We start from the raw sequence: 23,117 nt of genomic DNA, 5'->3' as shown, positions 1-23,117 counted from the left end.
GTTTATATGATTGCCCTCTCTCATGTTAGGGGCATAAATATTTAAAACTGTTAGATCTTCCTTTTGGACAGACCCTTTAAGAATGATATAGTGTCCTTCCTCATCTCTTATTATAGTCTTTGGTTTAAAATCTAATTTGTCTGATACAAGGATTGCCACCCCATCTTTCTTTTGATGTCCATTAGCATGGTAAATTGTTTTCTACCTCCTCACTTTCAATCTGAAGGTGTCTTTGGGTCTAATATGAGTCTCTTGCAGACAGCATATCAATGGGTCTTTTTTTTTTTTATCCATTCTGATACCCTGTGTCTTTTGGTTCAGGCATTTAGACCATTTACATTCATGAAACTATAGAAAGATATGAATTTAATGCCATTGTATTGTCTATAAGGTGACTGTTACTGTATATTGTCTCTGTTCCTTTCTGTTCTGTTACTTTTAGGCTCTTTCTTTGTTTAGAAGACCCCTTTCAATATTTCTTGTAGGGCTGGTTTGGTGGTCACAAATTCTTTTAGTTTTTGTTTGTTCCTGGAAGCTTTTTTTCTTCTCCTATTTTCAAATGACAGCCTAGCTGGATATAGTATTCTTGGATGCATATTTTTCTTGTGTAGTGCCCTGAATATATCATGCCAGTCCTTTCTGGCCTTCCAGGTCTCTGTGGTTAGGTCTACTGACAATCTAATATTTCTACCATTGTAAATTATAGACCTCTTATCCTGAGCTGCTTTCAGGATTTCTTCTTTGTCTCTGAGACTTGTAAGTTTTACTATTAGATGACGGGTGTAGACCTATTTTTATTGATTTTTGAGGGGGGTTCTCTGTGCCTCCTGGATTTTGACGCCTGTTTCCTTCCCCAGGTTAGGGAAGTTTTTGTTTTTTAAAGATTTTATTTATGTTTTTTGACTGACAGATCATTAAGTAGTCAGAGAGGCAGGCAGAGAGAGAGAGAGGGAAGCAGGCTCCCTGCCAAGAAGAGAGCCTGATATGGGAATCTATCCCAGGACCTTGAGATCATGACGTGAGCCGAAAGCAGAGGCTTTAACCCACTGAGCCACCCAGTGGCTTCCACCTAGGGAAGTTTTCTGATATAATTTGCTCCAATATACTTTCTGCCCCCCCCTTCCTCTTCTGGAATCCCTATTATTCTAATATTATTTCACTTTATGGTATCACTTATCTCTCAAATTCTCTCCTCATGATCCAGTAGTTGTTTATCTGTCTTTTTCTCAACTTCTTTTTTGTCCATCATTTGGTCTTCTATATCACTAATTCTCTCTTCTACTTCATTTATCCTAAAAGTGAGTGCCTCCATTTTTTTATTGCACCTCATTAGTAGTGTTGTTGATTTCAATTTGGTTAGATTTTATTTCTCCAGAAAGGGAGTCTCTAGTATCTTTTATGCTTTTTTCAAGCGCAGCTAGTATGTTTATAATCACCATTCTGAACTCTAGTTCTGACATCTAATGTCTGTGTTGATTAGGTCCCTGGCAGTTGGTACTCCCTCTTGTTCTTTTTTTTTTTTTTTTTTTTTTTTGAGGTGAGTTTTTCCATTTTGTAATTTTGTCCAGAGAAGAATAGATGCATGAGAGAACAAAATGTTAAAGGGGTGACAATGACCCCAGAAAAATATACACTAAACAAATCAGAAGATACCCAAAACCGGGGAAAGGAAAGGAGAAAAAAAAAAAAAAAAAGCACATGATCAGGCTGGTGAATAGAACAGAGCCACACATACTAGATTTTGGGGTATATTTTGGTCTTTTAGAAGAAACTGCCTCCCAAAATTTTAAAGAAAGAAAAACATATATATACAAAAATAAGAGTAGATAAAATGAAGGGATGGAATATGGGTATGAAAATGAAACTTAAATAAGATTTTTTTTTTAAAGATTTTTTTTTTATTTGATAGAGAGAGATCACAAGTGGGCAGAGAGGCAAGCAGAGAGAGAGAGAGGAGGAAGCAGGCTCCCTGTGGCGCAGAGAGCCCGATGTGGGACTCGATCCCAGGACCCTGAGATCATGACCTGAGCCTAAGGCAGAGGCTTAACCCACTGAGCCACCCAGGTGCCCCCTAAATAAGATTTTTAAAAAGGAATTGATAGGATAAGAAGTTGGTTGAAAAAAGAAGGAAGAAAAATTAAAGAAAAAAAGAAGGGGAGAGAATGTGATCAGGTGGGTGAATAGAACAAAGCCATACACCAGATTTAGGGTATATTTAATCTGTTAGAAGAAACTGCATCCCAAAATTTTGAAGAAAGAAAAACTTATGTATACAAAAAATAAATATGTATTCATTTTTGTATTCATTATGTATACAAAAAATGGATATGACTGTAAAATGAAAATTAAAAAAATTTTTTTACAAAGGAATTGATAGGAAGTTGATTGAAAAAGGAAAGAAGAAAAATAAAAAAAGAAATAGAAAAAGAAAAATAAATTTAAAAAATTAGCTTTGAAAGACTAAAGAATCATGGGGAAAAAAAGCCAAGAATTCTATGCGCTGTATTGCCCTAGCACTGGAGTTTTGCAGTTCTCATTGATGTGTAAACTTGGTCTCGGGTGGATATTCTTGCTGATCTTCTAGAGGAGGGGCCTGTTGTGTTTATTCTCAAATATCTTTGCTTAAGACAGAATTGCACTCCCCTTGCCAGGGGCCAGGCTAAGTAATCTGCTCAGGTTTGCTCTTGGTAGCTTTTGTTCCCTGAAAGCTTTCCGTACAGTTTGGAGGATGGGAATGAATATGGTGGCCTCCCAGTCTCCAGCCTGGAGAAACCAAGAGCTCAGGAACCCCCTCCTCAGTGCACCCTCAGAGAAAAGCAATCAATCACTCTTTTCTCTCTGGTCTCTGGCTATTCTCTGTGCTCACCCAGCCTGTGATCGAGCATTTCTCTCTAGCACACAGCCCCATTCAGTGCCTCCAAACCCAGCAGATTCCTGCAGCATGCTCCCGTGGCACTCCTCTGGGGTGGCGGGGGAGGAAGGAGAGTCTCCCCAGATCTGCTGCTTGCTTCTCAAAGAGCAGTGGGCCAGCTGTGTCACAGATCATGGTTTATGGCAACCCTGAGCTGAGAGCTCACTCCTCAGCTCTGTCTTTGCAGCTGGCTTCCCCGCTCTGATGCTTGGGACTCTGCTGCACTCAAGCACCTGAGTCAGGCACCACAGACCCAAGGGTCCTGAGACCACACTCAGGGTCCTGAGTTCCAGCAAGGGTTTCACCCCCCTCCCCGACTTAGCCACTGGAGCAGACTTCTAAAAATTCCAATTTTGTGCTCCACTGCTCTATCAGTTGCCAGGAGCTGGCTGACAGAGGTTCCCTCCCTTCACCATCTATCTTCCCAAATATCATCTCGGATTCTCTTCTCTGCACATCCTACCTTCCAGAAAGTGGTCGTTTTTCTGTTCATAGAGTTGCTGCTATTCTTTTCTTTGATCTGTTGGTGGGTGTTCAGAATGGTTTGATAACTATCTAGCTGAATTCCTGGGACCAGATGAAATTTATATCTCCTACTCTTCTACCATCTTGCTCTAGTCCCTGCCATTCCTTTATTTATGAACACCCCATTCCATAGGTAAGGAAAACAAGACTCAGAGGTGGTGAGTGATTTTCCCATGGTTCCAATTCTAGTCAAGAGTGGAACCAGCATTCTAAGACCCCTCAGATCCCAGAGGTTTGTATTACCATCCGCCCTCACCACCTCCCTGAGAAGCGAGCTGGGTAGATTGTGGGACACAGGCTTGCAGAAGAATACTTTTGTTTTCAGAAAGCTTGAAAAGAATTGCATTTAAAAATAAAAAGACTCAGGCACATACCAAAGGCTTTGAGAGTGTAAACACTGCCCTGACCCAGCTGAGCTACTAGTAAAATTCAGAGGTCCCCTTAGGCCACACCTCCTTTCAGAAATTGGCACCGATATTCTCCTGTCTCATGCCTCAGTCAGGCCATAAATTCTTATGGAGCCCCTTTTCAATGGTCCAGGTGTGCTCAGAGGTGTAGAAATACCACAGGAAGCTGAAGAGAGCCCTTGCTCTCAAGAAGCAGTATTTCTCATCATGTGGACCTCCTCTGCTCTAGACTCTGCCTCATCCCCTTGCATTTTTCACAGTACACACTGCTTGTCTTCACCGTATCAAGACACCGAGACACAGAAAGGCTGAAAACTTGTCAAACCTTTCGAAGCAAATAAGAAAATGACCTGACACTCAAACGTGGCTCTGTTTGACCCCAGAGCCTGTACTGTGAGCTAAAGATCTTCTGTTATGACACATTCCATCTAAAGAAATCATACCCTTTACGTTTTTGTAGGGCCCAGCAGGAGAAAAATCAGTAGCTCATAGATTCAGGGGCCAAATACGTCACATTCTTTCTCACCTATGTTCATCTGAAGCCACTTGAAGGAAAAGACTTCATTGGCACCGACAGATGGGGAAGCAAAGATTCCAAATCATTAAGGAGTTGATCACATGACAAGGATGATGGCGGCTCATATCAGTTGGGCACAGACTATGAGAAATGAGCTGTGCTAAGTGCTAGTTGTATATGAAATCCTTATACCACGTATGTGACTAATTCCAAGTTCCATGCCCTTCTTCCTGCCCCAGGATGCCTCTAACATTTTGACATCTGGGTTAAGAGCAGCAAGCCCATGGGAAGTGTTCCCTCTCTGATGCAAATCTGAAAAGGCTGTGGGTGACCGTTGACCTGGACCCACAGGGTTTAGATAAGGATTTCCTCTCTTTGCCCTTTGACAACCTCCCTCCTCTTCCGGCCTCAGTGCTATTGTTTTAGCAGCATCTCCCTGTCCAAAGTGTCCAGCAGCCTTCAGGTCGGTGCCCTCGTCAGGGACAGACGGACACAGAGAGGCAGGGCTTCCCAGCTGGACAGGCCACTGGCAGCCAGGGTTCTGGGGAGCCATGGATGGGCCCAGGCCTGCAGCCGCAGTCATCCAAACAGCCCCCTGGAGTAGTTTCTTTCAGCGTGGGGGAAAGGTCAGAATTTCAATCTTGTGTTTTCACACATCTTAAATGGATTTCAGAGCCACTGGCACTGCCCCGCTCCTCTCTCTAAACAGTGTGGTTAAGCTGCTGTAGGACTGCTAGAGGCTGCATTCCTCCCGCATTGTGATGTGGTTTTTGGAAGTCATGCATGCAGTTAGCTAAACCAAACTAAGCTGTTTCATTAATGGGAGCAAACTCCAGAGAGAAACTGAATAGAAACAAGGCAAGTTTGCTTTCCACTGCTAATTCAAAAAGCCAGATAATTAAGTAGGCGGAGAAAGGAAGTATCCCTTCTGATTCCAAGAGCTCTGGCTCTCCCTGTCTGTCCATTTCCTTTCTTTATTAGGTGGTGATGGAGGTTGTGGTGTGTACGGGGGAAGGGGGTGGTGGTGAGGGAAGTCCTAGAGAAAGCTCTCTTACCCCAGAGCTTCGGAGTAAGCCGTTTCTGTCCTATGGAGAATATAGTAACTGTTCTGCTTCCCTGTCCCCTCCACTCAGTTCTACGTGGCCCTCTGTAGAAGCTCCAAATCCCCATCTCTCTGCCAACTCATCCCCCACCTGCCACTTTGGATCCCGCCTCAAAGACCGGGTTCACCAGTATGAACCCAGTCCCCACCTGCATCTTCCACCTGCGGATGCACACGGAGAGCGCGTTCCTTTCCTCTTCCTTCCCTCCCCCCACCCCCTAGGAGGAAAGAGTCCCTCTCCATCTGCGAAGCCCATTCCTCTCCTATGGCCAGGATCCCCGGATGAGACCGCTTGCCAGTTACCCTGCCTTCCCTCGGGATGATAAACGTGTCCAACTGTCTTCCATTCCAAGAAAACGTCTTTCCTAAACCCTGCCTCTGGAGCTACCCTCCTCCTCCTCGAGGCTTGCCTTCACCACTCTGCATCTTCACACAGTCTACCCCCTTGTCACTGCCACACATCTCTGCCGCCATCACTGCCAGTTCTGGCTTCTGCTTCCCCTACCCCACACCCCTGTCAGGCACCACCAATGCCTACTCTTCAGACCAAGCGGACCTCCCCATCCCTTTCCTCTTCACATCGGAGCAAGACAGAAGGGGGATGGCCAAAGTGACCTCTTGAGGGGGAGTGCTGGTGTTGTGTTCTGATGTTTTTTCAGAGAGCCTAGAGTTTCAGACAAAGACATTTTTCATCTACCAAACTGCATATTTTTACTTAGATATTTAAAAAAGCAATCTCAGGCTCCGAAAGAAAATGTAACGTCGATGCCAAATCAGATGAGAAGTAACACTTGGTATCAACAGGAATATATTTGAATTTAAAAAGGCTAGCTGCATCTGACAGCAATGTGTCTCAGCTACTTAAAGTCTGAGCAGGGGGTGGGGTGGGGAGAAGTCTTCAATAAGTGTTTATTAAGGCAGGGGACAGGTGATAAGTAGGGTGACGGTAGAGTCAGGGACGGCATCACATCAGAAGTTATATTGAGGCTAGGTCTTAAAGGGCAGGTAATTTCGGGTAATAAAAGGAGTTCACTGAAGGCAGAGGGAACGGCATGTGCAGAGCAGGGTGTTTGGAAAAGAACTGGCATTTTCACGGAATAATGAGCACAATACCTCAAAGCATCTTAGTGTCTGTGACCGAGTGCTGTCCCCTAGCACACCCCTGGCCCTGAAATAGAGTTACAAGGGAAGAACACATCCTATAGTCATGTTTATTAAACCCAGGGCTAAAGACCCTCCAAATGTGTATGGGGAACCAATTTCTCGTATGCTTTCAATAAATCAAATGTGAGCTTTTAGGCAGAGAAAAGGTGTTCACAGTCAAGGCCATCTTTTCCCAGGGTTACCAGTACCCACAGAGGTAGCTGGTGGTCTCACAAGTCCCAGACCTCCTGTGCTGCTCATTTTTCCCACGTTGTCTCTCTGGCCTCACCATTCATGAGGTATCAGGAGAAGGTGCCGTGTTGGTCCATTTGTTATGCAGTGACCACCATCAAATATTTGCTCAAAAATACTGGTTAAGGGCATAGGTGATGAGACCAGTATCTTGTGCTTTAAGAATAGAGGGTTTCTGTCCCCCCTACTGTTTCCAAAGGAAACTTCTATTAAGTTCCTGGGGGATACGGGTAGACAAAGGCTAGATCTAGCCCTTGCAGCAAGACTAGAAGTGAGGTGTGCTACTTCCTGGGTAAGGCACAGAAGCAGATCACCCAAAGCTCTCAATAATCCCAGGACTTGTGTTCAGATGGCAGTAGCAGATGGAGGTGTACCTCTAGGGTTCCAAGGAGTTGCCTTGCTGTAGTCGCTACCATGACTAACCTGTCAGCAAATTCCACTTCATTTCCACAAAACGAAGTGAGAATATGGATTAGACATCAACTCAGTAAAAACACTGTTCATTAAATATTTGATGGTGGCCGTAAGAGCTGTTTTGCAGGGGACAAATTTTACATTGCTTTCTTTAGAAAAACATAGAAGAAACTTCCCTACTTGTAGTTTTAGAAAAGGTTGAGTATCTCTTGAGCATTTGGTAATAAATTTACTAGAAATGTGATTCTTGATCTTTCATTGCTTTGCCTACCATGAAGCTCTGAACCAAATACATAGCGTATGCATGGCCTCTTGGGATGCACTTTTGCCAGTTCTCTACTATAATTATGTTGCTACTCAATCCTCCTTTTTCCTTTAGGTTCTGACTTCTCTATTTCCCATTTTGTTTTATACACTTATCTTAAAAATTTTCCTCTGTGGAAGAGATAAAGTGGACAAAGAAGGGTGAGGACCACATTTTTAGAATGTGCTCTGGACAAAAGATCAATGAACCTTTCCTCTAACCCTGGTGAAGACAGTATAAATCAGTTCTGAGTTTAACAGTTGGTGCTGATTTTAATTTACTCTTCCTCTAGTTTTCATGACCTATTAATTTTTCCTTTGTTTTTATAACAGGGTAGCTCAAAGAATATTTTAACGGTAACAATTACCAGTGCAGGATGCACAGTAAGATAGTTTATGGCAGTGGTTTTGTCTTGCTGTTGGCTTAAAATAATTCCCCATGGATTCAGGGTCCGCAGATGACATTTAATCACTAGTATTTCCTCTTTCTAAACCTTCACACACCATTTTGATTTACATTTTTGATGGAAAACCTTCCTCTATAAAAATCCAATTGGTGATACATACCTGATGCAGAAATGTTAACTTTTAAAATCCCAGCTCACACCTCACTTTAATATGACCTTTGTTTTCCATACCTGTATAGGTTCAATGGCTTGAATTAGCTCTCCTGTACATGCAGTGAAGGCAACGCTATGTTATTATTCCTACATTTCATATCTGTGGTCATATCTGTAAATGATCTACAACAGATGCACATAGACACATGTGAAAAAAATTCTTTATTAATTTCTCACATTTCATTACAAAAATGTATGTTGCAAACAACTTGAATAACCTACTTGTGTGTTTTTGTTGTTTTTAAAACCCTTGGCTTCAAGAACTCAGAATCTCCCTCTCTCCTATCAAGTATTGGGAAACACTGATTATTGGAGTCAACAGGTTCTCATTTTGCTATTTATCTTCTTCTCTCAAGCTCTGAAAAAAAATGTCCTCTGTATAAATTAAACAAAAAAAAAATGTTGTAAATTCTATGTCATTACAGTCAACAGAATTATAATAATGCATCCAAAATGTGCGGCCACAAAATATCAGGTATGTTTGAAAACAAAAAAAAAAATGACATTCTAGCCCTGTTAAAAGGATAATGGTCCCATATTTTTATTAACAGGTTAGCAAAACAAAATCCAATGGATTACAATATTTACATGTTATTTGAAAAATAAAGTAGTGATAAAAGCATGTCACAATTATTTTCTTTTTTTTTCCTTTTTCTTTCTTTTTTTTTCCTTTTTTTCCTTTTTTTTTTTGTTTGTTGTTTTTTTTCTTTTTTTTTTTTTTTTGGTAACCATTACAAACACCCAATCCAGGTATGGAACTGTTTAATACATTTGAAATGAGGCCAATTAAAAACAAATATGGACACAAAATGTTATCTTTGTCTAGATCACACTTTCCCCATTTTCTGGTTTCCACATGATGGCCCCCATCCCTAAAAAAAAAAAAAATTAAATTAAAACAAACACCCTACAAATAAAATTTCTTAACAGCAAGAAAATAAAAGAAGAACATGCTTTTCAAGTAAGCACTTATTCCACAAATGCAATATCTTTCCATGGATTTTATTTGAAGCTGTGTGGGACACTGTCATCTCAGCAATTCCCTGTCCCTTTCTTCCCTCCCCCTCCCGCAACCCTTCCAAGTAAAACAAAAACAAAAACAAAACAAAACATGAAAACCAAAGGACTCACACACACGCACATGAGCACACACGCATCAAAGCACACACACACAGGCTTCTCTATAACCTAGGCTTCAAGGAAAGTTCTTTTCTACTTTTTTGGAATGAAACCTTTTGTTCACAATCAGAACATATTATAAATGTAGACTTAGATTTAGTCTAAGCTGCTCCCTCCTGAAAAAGCTAATATGGGGAAACAGAGCAGCTGGCAGCTAGATTAAAAAAAAAAAAAAAAAGTAGTTCTCCAGGCTCCTTGTAGGATATAAGTATTTCTTGTCCACTCTCACCAAAGGGATGGGATTCTAGCACATCCCCTGTCCCATAAAATAAATGAAAAACCCTCCCCCAAACACAATGCAAACAAAAACAGAACACAGATTTCAAAATCACACACAAAAGCCAGCCCATTCTAACAAATTATTTGTGTGAGACGGATAATGTGTTAATTTGACGAGCAACAAAAGGGTGAAGAGGACTTCCTCATCTGGCCCACAAGCTGCATAGCTGTGCCAAAAAGTTTGGTTCTTTAGTTAAATTAAGAGAAAAAAAAGTTAACCTCTTTGTTATTTCCATGTTTTAAAATAAAAACATTCCTATTCACAAAAAAAAAAAACTATCCCTTGCCCCCAAATTAAAACAATAACACGCACACAAAAAACAATTTATGTGAAAACTGAATTGTGCTGTGTTTGTAACACTCAAATTGATAGAAAATAAACATATGGCAAACAAAACTCCACAGTCACCGTAAAATTAGCTCACATGAATCTACCAAATTCTAAATTATAGTTGAACACTAATAAACAGCTTACCTGGAATAAAGGATGACAATTCACAAACAGTTATCTAATAATTAAAGTCTGTTTCTTTTTTTTGTTTTGTTTTTTACTAAAATAATTAAAAAAATCACAGTATTTTAAGAAATAAAACCCACGTGGGGATTTTAAGCACAATTTGTGTTCCTTTCTTTAAAACTCTTTTTTTTTTCTCCATTCACCGTCTTGCCCAGCAGTTCTCTCTACATTTAACCACGACGACGACAGGTAGTACTGACAAATGCAGAGAATTCCCTTGGTTAAGTTTGAGGTACTAGGAAACAGGTGACTGTTTTATGCAAAGCAGTTTTTTGTTCTCTGTTTTTGATTTTTTTGTGTTTTTTTTTTTTTGTTTGTTTGTTTTTTCCCAAAGCGGCTGCAGTTAGGTCTTGAAAAAGCTTAAGGTATTAAAACTAGAAAAACGCACCAAAAGATGTGCGTCAAAAAGTTGTTCCCCTAAGAGAAGTCTTCTACTGTCATGGAGCTTCTGTTTCCACATCCTGTCCAAGACCGCCACAGAGCACACCGTGCACACGGGAGGTGCTTCCATATTCCACAACAAATGACACTTCCATGATGAAGATCCGGAAGAAAAGGTGTAGTGATGGAAAAGGAGCCACATATTCCAACCATTTAAATAACTTTAATTTACATACTCATTCACACAGGTACCAGTGCTTTGAAAATAGATTGTTCAGTCCTAAAAAGCAGCTTTGTTCTGTCTTCTTTTCTGTCCACCCCCCCTTCTCAGCCCAAGCTGGCCCTCCCACTTTCTCATCACGGTTCAAGTACGGTTTGATTAAGAATTTCACCAAACACTTATTCATTTTTGGCCTCTGCATTCTCCAGGAGAGATTTGTCAGCAGCTACTACACAAATGGCTACTGTTTCGCTCTTTAGGGAAAAGTCTATCCCGATTGCCTCGTCATCTTCCTTTTCCTCTATAGAGGGCATCTTAATACTGTCCTCCACACTCTCTTTCAGGTGGATTTCTTCTCTGCTCACCTGCTTGGTGTCATTCAACGCCCTGGAAAAACATGGATGGGAGAGACAGGTGAGTATGCATTTTTTTTCTAACTAACCAAAAAAGTGTCCTTATTTCCCTGCTCCTAAAAAGACCGTGGGGTTTCCTTTGCATAAATGCCACGAATGTAGTACTAAACTGTCAGTGATTTATCTTTGCTACCTGTTATGCTTAGGTCATGTCTTTCTGGCCTCTTATTAAAGATGTGAATCTATAAAAGTATCCATTATTATACTATGTTTTAATTACACCATGTGTAATGTGGACGCATTAACATAATTATTTTATGTTCCCTCATCTACTGGGTTGGTCACAGGTCACAAGTGGTAGTAGCAAGAACCGTTTTTTGTTCAAGCTCAATGGTGGAACTCACAAGCTTGGAGACTGGCCATATTTAATAAGTAAGACTAAATAAAAAGAGGAACTCAGGTGAAGATTTAATGGACAGGTTCAGAAACAAATCCTAGAAACAAAGAGCAAAAAGCTGAAGATGGAACTCATGTCTTGGGAAGTTTAGTTATCTTCTCTGAAGTTTAGATGCTTGGGGTTTCCGGGGCATTTTCTACTTGAGTACTAACTCCTAGGTTCTCTCTTTGTCTTGTGGGCTGAGAGTGCCTTGTCTAGAGGACGATTTTATGTTCAGGGATCTTGCAAGTGTTTTATGGGTATGCTCCCACCTACCTGGGAGGCAGGCAGAAGCTGGCTCTGTCCCCGAGGCAGAGCACTGAAGGCACCAAGAGGTGCGAGGGCATGTTCAAGGCCACTCAGGGAATGAGTCATCACAGAGGCAGGAACAGAAGCCAGATCTTTTGACCCCGGTCCACGCTCTATCAGAGAATGTCACGCTAATGAAAGCTGAAGGGACACTGGCTGAAGAATAGCACTAAACTTCCACGCGAGGACTTGGGTGGGATTTGTCATTCATAAAGATGATTTTTCCTCATTTGACTTGTGTCTGGGTGACCGTTTAAAAAAAAAAATCAACAAAAAAGAACAAAACCTAGTTCCTGACAGCTGCCTCTCCTCCCATGCCCAGAAGTGTGACACAGATGGAAGGGTCTACAGATTGTCAGGGGAACAACAACAACCACCACAAAAAACCAACCCCCCCCCCCCAAAACCCCACAAACAACAACAACCACAACAAAACAAAAAGAACCTGATCTCCCTGCCACTTCTCACTTCTCTGGGCAAGTGATGGCTTGGGATGGCTCAACTTACATGCCGTGTCTCAGCACATGCCTTTCCCACTCAGAGCCCTGTGAAAATGCCCGTCCGCAAAATTCACACGGAAAACGTTTCTCGGTGTTAATAGCAGCCCCACGGTCGGAAAATCTCATCAGATCTGTGAGGAGAAAGCAGAATTGTTACCTGTGTGCTGTGGGAGGGGGCAGAAGAGGTTAAGTCCACATTCATTAGGAAACCTCCTCTCCTACCTGCACTTGTAAAACCATCCGTGAAGGCATTTCCAGATTCCTTACTCTTTCTCCTCCCGGCTTCTCACCTAGAGGTGTTTCTTGGCTAGTTCTCAAGAACCACCCCTGGTTCCCAGGCCCCCAGCCTCCCCATGCCTCCTCACGGCCCCAGCTGCTCCCATCACAAATAATCTGGGGTCTTCTGGCCTGAAGAACTCCCAATAGTGTCTCAGCAGGTTTGTCTGCTGCATCTCTTCCTTCGGAGATGCTCTGTCAGTGACTCCCAGGTTAGCGACTATCCATTTCCTATCCCACAGAGGTTTATGTTTGCTCACTAAAAAGAACACAGACACACTGGACCAGCTTCCGCGTAGCAGACCTCAGAGTTTCGGCTGGTTCCAAGTAAGGCCGGGGGGCTCACAGCTTGCGCTCACCTGTCACGGATGTCCTAATCCACACCTCACAGGGTGGCTACGGGCCCTGAATGAGAGCTGAGAGCAAAGAACCTAGCGTGAACGGGAATCCTGGACAACAGGGAGGCTGGTTGTGTGAAAATATGTCCTGAGCTGGTGAGGGACCCTGGCCGGCTGCTGGCATCTACCCCTCAGTCAGTGGTACTCGTGAATGTGGGGGTATAGACATTTCTGGACAGGCCTGTTGTCAACATCAAATACTGACTGTCATTTTGTTTTCTCCATGGCGCTGGGCACATGCTAGGGGACTGAAAAACGGCGGATTGGCCAGCTAATTGTTTACAAACCACTCCTCCTGGCAAACTCAAAGATGAGAGCTCACATGGCCTTTGTGTTCTCCTGAGTCCCAAGCCCGTACGTCTTTCATTATACCACAGAGGGCCCATCTTCCTGAGGGGAATAAATGGCAGGACCGAGACGGGCCTGCAGCCACGCTGCGCAGTGAAGGCAAGGCAGGGGAAGGGAAATGTCCATCATCTCTCTGTAGCTGATCGCTCTGTGCCTGTACATACAAGACAGTACAGGGGGGTGTCTCCTGGTTGAAATACTCCATCTAATAAGATCCTCAGGATGATGATAACAGGATAGGTGTCTCTGTGCTGCCTTAATCTTTAGCACAAAAAGCTATGTGAATGGGGCCAGTTTTAACAAAAGATGAAACATTTTCTCACAAATTAAGAAGATCACCACACAAGCCATTAAAAATAATTGCACAGACTATCTTCCTTGATTCTTTTCATTGGAAATGAGACAGCACCATCTGCTCTGCGCATTAATTCCTTAGCAGGGATTATCTTGGGCAAGAAATCAACAGAATGCCTTCCTGACTCCTCCCAACTGCATAATGAGAGGGGGTGGGGAGGATTCTGCTTGGGTTAATTTTGATTTCTTCACGCCTCACTTCTCTTTTAAATTCCCTCCGAGCTGCCTAGGCAGGACCTGCGATGTGGCCGTGGTCAGTCTCCGGTTCCCTTGCTGGAGAGGGCGTGGGGAGTGGGGGAGCTACAAGGACATGAGCCCCCCAGACCGAGTGCGCCTGATGGAAGTCTACACTGCCAATGAGGGGCGTGCTCCCGGCACATTTGCTCCTTTACCCTTAGGAAACATGAAAGCAGTCATGTATTCTTTCCAGTGGCTCATGCTGTTTCATCCGCAAAGGAGGAGGCCAGTCATTACCTGTCACACATCAAATAGCTCTCCATCACTCCCGAGAGCTGTGCTAAAGCCGCCTCCCGCTCTACTCCTAGAAGACAGACCGTCTGGCAAAAACACCCTGAGGCTACTGTGTGCCATTTCTTCTTGTTGGCAAGGATATACCTAGATGGTGGAAAATTGATTCAAAGGAGATGAGACAAAGGAGGCTGTTCTTTCAAGAATCACGAGGGGGATGGGGGGTAGGCTTGGAAAGCCCATTAGCATCAGTAGGAGTTATTCACATAAATCCCCCACCCTCAGAGAGGAATACATGCTCCGCCACCCCAAGACTTTTTCCCTATGGGGTTAGCGCTCACGAACGTGGACACTACACTTCCCGGTGAGAAGCAATCAGACACCATGAAATTCTTTCCAGTCAAAAACTGAACTGGTCTGACGCCCCAGTACCCCTGCGAATGGCGCAGCCAAGCTAGGCAAGCAAGGGAATTTGCCTGGTGCCCCCATCCCTAACAGCCATCTATTTTTCTAATTTACGATGCTTTCCCTTCGGAGGAATCACAGAGGAGGGGAGGACTAAAAGGGGTTCTTGCCTCTGCCGTGCTTATAACCTCTAAAATCGTATGTGCTCAGCTTCAGAGATTTAAAAAAGTCATAGCATCCAACGAGGAATAATTTATTTCCTGGAGAGGAACAGCAGGGCACAGAGCATCATGAAGCAAAAGGAGCCTCTGTACCCTCTGTCAAAAGCATCCTCTTCCAGAGAACTCTGGTAACAGTGCACAGACGTTAAAGAATTCATCACTAAGAACATATTTGTAAAATGTTAAAAAAAAAGAGAGAGAGAAAAATAGGAACCATGCTTCCTTAGATCATAGCCATTTTCCTTGCAAGAAATGGATCATTATGGCCTCTCCTAATAAAAGTTGTGACTTGACAAGGGCAGGCTGTGTTCTCCATCAGTTCATTTTTCAGGCTGACCATGGGCACAGGGGCTTTGAAGAGCCGGCAGTCCCTGCTGTTGTCTTGGGGCAGGGGAGGGGGCGGGTTGAGGGGCCTAATTGGCCCCTCACATTGCAAACCTGTGGTCTCCTGCTATGGTGTCATGGTAGGAATGGAGTGGGAGTGGGGCAGGTCAGGAAAAAGGACGGGGAGAACCTTTGAGGGTAATGGCCACCAACCAGGATTTCTTAGGCCTGCAGACGGAGCAAGGAGGAAAAACAAAGATACTCTGTAGAAGCATACCTCAGAGTGAGGCCCAAAGGGGATTCACAGTTAGGTCCCCTGCGATGAAGAACATTCCACTGCCGAAGGGGTTGGGGACGTGGACTGGGAATGTAGTGCAGAGATCTTGCCTTTGGAGCCAAAAGACCCAAATTCAGTCTCCAAGGTATGATTTTTTTTCCTTTCCTTTGAGTGCTTAAATGTTCTGGGTCTTTATTTCCCCATTTGTAAAATGCTAATAATACCATGTACATTGCAGGGTTATCATTTATGTGGTGGTTACTTTCAGGAACTGGGCTGGTGTCTTGTACATGATCTCATCCAAGCCTTCCACAACTCTAAGAGGTAGGTGTTGTTATTGTTTTAGATGATGAATGCACCCGGGATAAAACACTTTATCCAAAGTCATGGAGCTAGTTTAGTAACATAACTGGGAGCCAGATCCCAGCGGCCAAATGCAGAACCATTTACATTATAGAAGATGAAAGAAAAAGGGTTCTATAAAACCCACCAACACTGGATCTGGCACGTAAGGAAGCTCGATGCTGGTAACTAACATTGTTCTTCTCGTATCTATGCTTATTTTTCACGTTTGTTATCCACGTGCTTTTGATGAATCTGCCATGACCAACCTAACAGATCCCAAACCCATATTCTGATATGCACTGTCCCAGGATTTCCACAATGTGCTATGCTGAACAATACTGAACACCAACTCTAGACCATATAAATGTATGTCTACAGCTAAATATACTTCTGAAAAACTTTACTTTGAAAGTAATTATAGACTCAGAGGAAACTGGAAAACTAGTACAAAAATCCCACAAAACCTTTCCCTATAAACACGTGGTTGAATGAAAACTGTTGGCCTCTTTTTCCCTCTTCACAGGGCAAAAAGAGGAGCAAGGGGTTAAGGAACCAGGCAGAGGGACTTCTAGAAAAGCCCAGGGCTCAAGTCTTTTGCAGGCTCCCCTGCCCCCCAGCTTCAATTTTACCCCCAGCAGCAGTAATATTACCTAAGTGCCCAACAGAAACTTCTTTCACATTCCCCCACAGCTTTACAGTGTCCTGTCTCACTGTCTGCCTGTCCTTACTGTGAAGATTCCCTAGACACCAGTTTTCCTTATTAAAAACAAATCATCCCCATGTATTTTTTTTACAAACATATAGCTATAGTTAGAAAATGTCTGTTTTCCTTGGAGTTCCTATAGCTGGTAATTGTTTATGAAGATGGCCCCTGACATGTTTCTTAAGTCAGTCTGTTCTGCTACTTAACTAAGAAGGATCATTCCTTCTGCTTCTCCTCCAACAACCTTCTGCCTCCCTTCTGTCTCACCATGGACGTGCTAGATGCCATCTGGGCCTCCAAGGGCAGGGCTGAGACTAACCTCTGTCATCAGCCTTGCTGCTCATTTCTTCTTCCTTGTCCTCATCCTCACTGCTGGAGCTCTCCATCTTTTCCTTCATCTGTTCCAGCTGATCCAAGTTAACCCGTCCAACCAGCTCAAAATTACGGCTCACCTGAAAAAGGTCCAAATGAATAATAGAATCATGAGCCACAGACCGAACAGGGCTCTCCCTGGGGGAGAGATTTTTCCACCACCACTTTCCCTTGACCGTGTTTTTGGAACCAGGACCAAACAACACCAGTGCCCAAGAGGCTCTTTTCTTCCCTTGGGCTGTTCCAGGGGTGGATCTGTCCTTTACCCTCTTGTTCCAACATTTTTAAAGGAATATTGGACCTTTCTTACCATATGCAGCAAAAAACACGAGCTCCAGCTGGCAGGAAATCAAAGTATCACAAAGCCTGGGGTACAGAGTAGGTGTCCAATAATGCTTTTTGAGTTGAATTCAAAGGTGTAACTTTTGTAAACTACCAAATTTCAAATACCTCTGGAGGCGAAAAGGCTCTGTGAGTATCCTGAAAACTATCATGAGAGTCACAACCTTCTTCTACATGATCTTATCAGTCTGGAGGCTGTGGGGCTGTGGTGCCCCAGCTTAAGCCAGATGACAACTATCGGACTCCCAACTCCATATATGGAAGACAACACCGTTACTGTGAGTATTACTGTTTTTGAAGCTGACCATAACCTATCGATTAAGGCTGGGATTACCTAAAAAAAAAAAAAAAAAAAAAAAAAAAAAAAATCTAGAGTAACCCCTAAAAGCCCTCTAAGTGTTAACTATGGCTGATTTTTATTTATGTAAAACATGGTTAGAATAATGTGGGAATCCACGCTTTCTTCCAAATAATGCCCAAGGGAAATCCACACTGGGAAAACTTTATAATGAGGCTATGTTTAGGGGTCTCACATTGGCAGTAGCACAAAATTCACCTTCTTGACTGATCTATTTTCAGAACCTCTCCAGCTGTGTGTATAGAATTATTAGGAATGACAGGTTAGCATGGACTCAAGCCTACACAATGTCACCAGCCCACAGTCAACGGTGATGGGCTTATTCCTCTGTGGAAGGTGCTGTGCTCCCCCTGTTGGGGGTCAAGAAAGGGACCCACAAAGATGAAAGAGACCCAGTCCTGGCCTCCAGAGCCTCACAATTTAGTTGAAGTGGGAAAGCAGGCATTATTAATCAGACTCCAAGGTAGATTTCCATAGCTGCTACAATATAGATAGAACATATTGAGGGCACAGGAGAGGAAAGGGAGAATTTACAAGATAATCCCAAAATACCCTCTGGGACCAGACTGGAACAAAGATTTGCTGAGCACCACCAATTCCATATGCCTGGCAGATGGGAACATCCTCATCAACTGTGACAAATGGTAGTGAAAGAGACTCAGAGTACCAGGGCCAATAAGACAGTCCTGAGAAAAGACTTAATATTGCCCTAACAACATCCTGTAGAAGGTAGGCAGCATTTAAAAGGAGGAAGAAAACTCAGGATAAAAGCTCTTTTAAAATGAGAGAAACAATGGATTGGTCTAACTGTAATAATGCAGTCCGTGAAATCAGTTAACACTGGACTCCGAGAATAAGTCAACATGAGGACGGAGAGATGTTTCTGCAGACCTCAATGCTAAGCGCTCAGGGAAGGCAACATCTTATTTTGGTGATTTGCAAAATTAATTAAAATTAAAAATTTACAGACGAAGGTGCCGACAAGGAAGAAGAGTCGAGTTCAGAATCTTTATTTCTCTTTCCTCCCTCCTCAGAGTTCACAGGAACAGTCTTCAAAGAGCTTTTGCTTACAGCACCTTCCTATCTGGATTTTTCTACTATGCCTTACTCCTACAGACCCATATTGACTTTTCTTTGTTTTTATGACATAAAAGCAAAAAGAGCACAAGGAGCATGGATGGGCTTTGAAGTCTGACAGATCTGAGTTCAAGTTCAGAGTCTGTCATTATTAACCACATGATTGTGGGTAAGTTGCTCAACATCCATCCTCCGTGTCCCCATTCGTAAAAGGGTAGGTCAGCACACTACCTGAAGCACAACAGTTCCCCAAAATGCAGTTTCCTTCTCCTTTCTGGGAATGTGGCCTTTTCCAATTTTGGCTTTTGGAAACGCTTATAACAAGCATCGTAAATGCATATTTATGAAGTTATGTTTAGCCACAAACTCTACATTTTAACCAAATAGCATTTATGACAAATATTTGAATAAAAGTTTTCTGGGTTGCCAGTTTTTCAGGAAAATGAGGCAAGGTTCCAATTTACCTAACTTTGAAATATGTGTGAAGTAACACATCCTTAAGTGACCAATACATAGAAGGGAGCCTTTTCTGACCTTCTCCCTCCACTTTCCATCTCTAGCTGGGGCATCAGCAGGTGTGTGTAAGAGGTGTGAGTGGCGGCCCCTGCCAGGAAATGAAAATAACCAAACCAAGAAAGGTCAAGAAGATCCTCAAACACCTTCTTTAATCCATACGTATTCATTTGTTCACTTATTTGTTCCTTCCTTCCTTCCTTCCTTCCTTCCACAAGGATACCTCCACGTCCTCCCCGCCCGGGCCCCACACAAGGTATAGAAGCCCCTGCTTCTCAAGGAGCTCATGGTGACAGAAGGAGATCTGTCACAAAACCAAATGTTATTTTTTTCTTTTCCCCCTTCTGGGTTTTTCATTTTCCCATTACCATCATTCCTTCATTGGGAAACATCTTGGGTTCTGCACAATTTTAAAAGAATATATGATATTTCTGCGATATGACGTTCATCCAGGGCTAACCCAGGATTTATCAGTCCTGGAGATTTCTAAAGGCTTTGTTAGGTAATTAAAAGATTTAGTACACTAAAAACTAAAAATCTTGCCACTTAATTAGAAGATTTTTTTTTAATTTATTTATTTGACAGAAATCACAAGTAAGCAGAGAGGCAGGCAGAGAGAGAGGAGGAAGCAGGCTCCCCGCTGAGCAGAAAGCCCAATGCGGGGCTCGAACCCAGGACCTGGGATCATGACCCGAGCCGAAGGCAGCGGCTTAACCCACTGAGCCACCCAGGCACCCCTAATTAGAAGATTTTAAAAGAAAAACTGTTTATAGTGTTGGGCTCTTCCTAAACTTTAAATCCCCAATCAGCCATGCGGTATTAATCTTAATACAAAAGGAAGACTCCTTCTGCATTCATTCATTCATTCATTCACTCATTCATCTATTTTAAAAGATTTATTTGGGGCGCCTGGGTGGCTCAGTGGGTTAAAGCCTCTGCCTTCAGCTCGGGTTATGATCTCAGGGTCTTGGGATGGAGCCCCGCATCGGGCTCTCTGCTCAGCGAGGAGCCTGCTTCCCTTCTCTCTCTGCCTGAGTCTCGGCCTACTTGTGATCTCTGTCAAATAAATAAATAAAATCTTAAAAAAAAGAAAAAAAGAAAGATTTATTTATTTGAGAGAGAGCAAGTGAATGCAGGGGTGGAGGGAGAGGGAAAGAGAAACTTGAGCAGACTCCTTGCTGAGCCCCCACGTGGGGCTTGGTCCCACAACCCTGAGATCATGACCTGAGCTGAAACCAAGGGTCAGATGCTTAACTGATTAAGCTACCCCAGGGGCCCCCTCCTGCATTAAAAAAATTTTTTTGAACTATTATTTGGAATTTTAATTATTTCTCAAAGATAGTAGGACTTTATCATATTCATTTAAAAAAGTGATATTAAAAATTGTGATACAGCCAACACAGAATGTATACTAGTTTTGGGCATACCATTAGTGACCGGTCTCTACAGTAAGCTCTGCTCACCACCAGTGTGGCTATTGCCAAACACTATGCATCACTATTACAGTACCATTGACTGTAGTCTCCATCCTGTTCCCCCCGTCCCTGCAACGGTCATTCCCCAACCAGGAGCCTCTCTCTCCCTCTCCCCTTCACCCACTGTGTCCATCCCCCACCACACTCCTCCCTGGCAAGCATCAGTTTATTCTCTATACTTATGGGTCTGTTTCTTTTTCTTTTTGCTTGTTTTTTAGATTCCACATATAAGTGAAATCATTTGGTGCTTGTCTTCTCGGTGTTACTTGTTTCACTTGGCATCCTACTCTCTAGGTACCCCCCCTTGCTGCACCGTGGAGCCACCATCTTACCTGGAATAAGGCTCCCCGCCCCCTCCCTCCTTGCAGCTTTCTCAGCATGCCTTCTTGCCCCTTCTTGCATTGATTCTCCAGTGTGGTCTGAGAGTAAAAATAAATATGTAAATCTACTCATGTCAGTTTCTGCTTGCCCTGAGGACAGGATAAAATCTGAATTTCTCACTGTAGTTAGAAATGGCCAACGCTCTTCTTACCCTGGCTCATCTTCTACAGCCCACTGCTGCCACCCTGAACTTACTGACGTTTCCAGGATACGCCACGCTCTTGACTATGGACCTTTCTCTCCACATGCCACTTTCTCTGCCTGCAATTCTGCCTCGTTCACACAGTCACTCCTGTCTTCCAGCCCTGCTTCTGTGTCACTACACCAGGGGGACCTTCCCTAAACTCCTTGTGGGTAAATTATCCTTACACTACGCTTCCACATGCTCTCCCCTCCCCTTTTATAATTCATCCCATTCAGGGGTTGATTGTTTATGGCCTGCCACCCCCCAGTGAACTGCAAGCCCCAGGAGGACAGACAGACACTCTGCGTCTCATTCGCAGCTGGCTGGCCATGTGTTAGAGCAGCTGCTGCGCTCACCTCTTGCCTACTACAGGCTTTCCTTCCAACGTAGTGTATCTTTCGTTCCTATACATGTCACAAAGAATAACTGGAGAGCAGAAAAAGCTTCAAGTCTGACTACCTACACATACGACTGTCAACAAGGTATTGTACTTCTGTAATCCTGCTCTCCATGCATAGGGTATTTAATTGCTGAAATTGTATTAAAACACACAAGTGGGTATCCTACCTCTTTTTATGCCTGGCATGGTATAAATACCATTCTCTGTATAAATATCATTTTTAATCACTCCGTATGTATCTTATCAAGTAAATAAGATTATAGTTTACCTGACTCCTCCCATGAGTTTACCTTTGGCTATCCCTGGCTTTTCACTGTTAAGAACCAACAATAAATCTTACTATATATAAATTATACAATTTCTTTCACGTTTAGCTTTAATTTTATAGGCTATATTGCCAGATGTGAAATTATAGGATCAAAGTCAAAGGCCACGGACTTTTATTCAAGTTCCAACTGATGTCTGGGTTGGCTTCTACAGTGATCATAGCAGTGAGTTACTTTCTGGACCTGGAGATTGGTGGGTATCTGGTGCAGAGGACACACTGAGGGAAAGTCCTTTCTTTCTCTGGAGGTACACAGAAATGTATTACCTTGTATCCCAAAAGGCCCACAAGAGAGGGAGAAACAGCAAAGCTAAGAGTTTGAGATTTAGAATCTGGCTCCTCGCAGGCTCTGGAAGGCAGAAGTAACAGTATGCGTATTTGAAGGTTGGACTGTTCAAATACAAAATCCCTTGGACTCTAAAACTATACAGAGAGCCTTATATCTCGTGAAAGTTACTTGTGATTGCCTGCAAATCCAAAGTCCCCTGTGAAGGCCACTTGCCCCTAAGAATGTGGGAAGAAGTGCCAACAACCAGCAAGAAGCTCTCCCCGTTAACACTGGAGAGCCGACACTGTCAGCCCTTCTGAGCTCACGCTCGGTAGTCAAGCTCCACACCTGTGTGTGTCCTTTTGCGTCTTGGTTTGTAGCCATGCAGCAGAGTGAATGCATTTCCCTAGCATATGAACGAATTTCCATACTTGAGGCTTATTCTATGGGAGAAGCATTCCATGATTTACAAATACTACCAAGTTGAACATACATTTTCATACTGCGGCGGCAAACCCAGTCTTACAGGAAAGATTCGTGCGAACTCGCTGGCTAACGAAAGCAGGAAACCGGACACCCCTGTCCTCACATTACTTAGCCGACATTAAATGGGGGAGACTGTGATCAAGAAGAATCCCTCCGTGTTTCCAGAGCTCTCCCCGCTTCTCACTTAACATCTGTACCTTCAAAGGGACATGCTGTCAGGCTGAGCACATCACCTAATACTGCCTGTTCATGTTAAAAAGAAAGGCCAGAGGGAACATTTTTTATTTGCAGAAAAAGTGACACCAGAGAATACGGAGAAACTGCCTTGTACATCAGAAATGCCCATCTCAGGCCCATGCCGAGGATGTGTAGCGCTGCAAAGATTTTAAAGGCCTTACGGCACGGGTGGGCACACTTTCTGCAGAGGGCCAGATAAGCAAGTATTCTGG

At 43.2% G+C, this 23,117-nt stretch overlaps 1 protein-coding gene across 12 annotated transcripts in view; it reads right to left on the bottom strand.

Annotated features, from left to right (window-relative positions):
* Positions 1-8,338: 8,338 nt before the first annotated feature.
* ZNF462 (zinc finger protein 462) overlaps positions 8,339-23,117 on the bottom strand; it is a 139,981-nt gene continuing 125,202 nt past the window's right edge. For 8 of the 12 annotated variants that reach the window (XM_047698959.1, XM_047698956.1, XM_047698962.1 and 5 more), the window contains 3 exons: positions 16,807-16,939; positions 12,376-12,499; positions 8,339-11,157 (listed from right to left, as the gene is read on the bottom strand). In XM_047698959.1, coding sequence (XP_047554915.1) covers positions 10,950-11,157; positions 12,376-12,499; positions 16,807-16,939 — 465 coding nt within the window. In that variant the 3' untranslated portion in view covers positions 8,339-10,949. Of the gene's footprint in view, positions 11,158-11,835; positions 12,110-12,375; positions 12,500-16,806; positions 16,940-23,117 lie in introns of those variants that run through there. The other 4 variants (XR_007122153.1, XR_007122154.1, XM_047698961.1 and 1 more) reach the window with 4 other exon arrangements.

Source organism: Lutra lutra, chromosome 13 (assembly GCF_902655055.1).
Source record: "Lutra lutra chromosome 13, mLutLut1.2, whole genome shotgun sequence".
NCBI lineage: Eukaryota > Metazoa > Chordata > Mammalia > Carnivora > Mustelidae > Lutra > Lutra lutra.
Note: the sequence above shows the minus strand (reverse complement) of the source record. Positions and strands in the feature narration are given on the sequence as shown.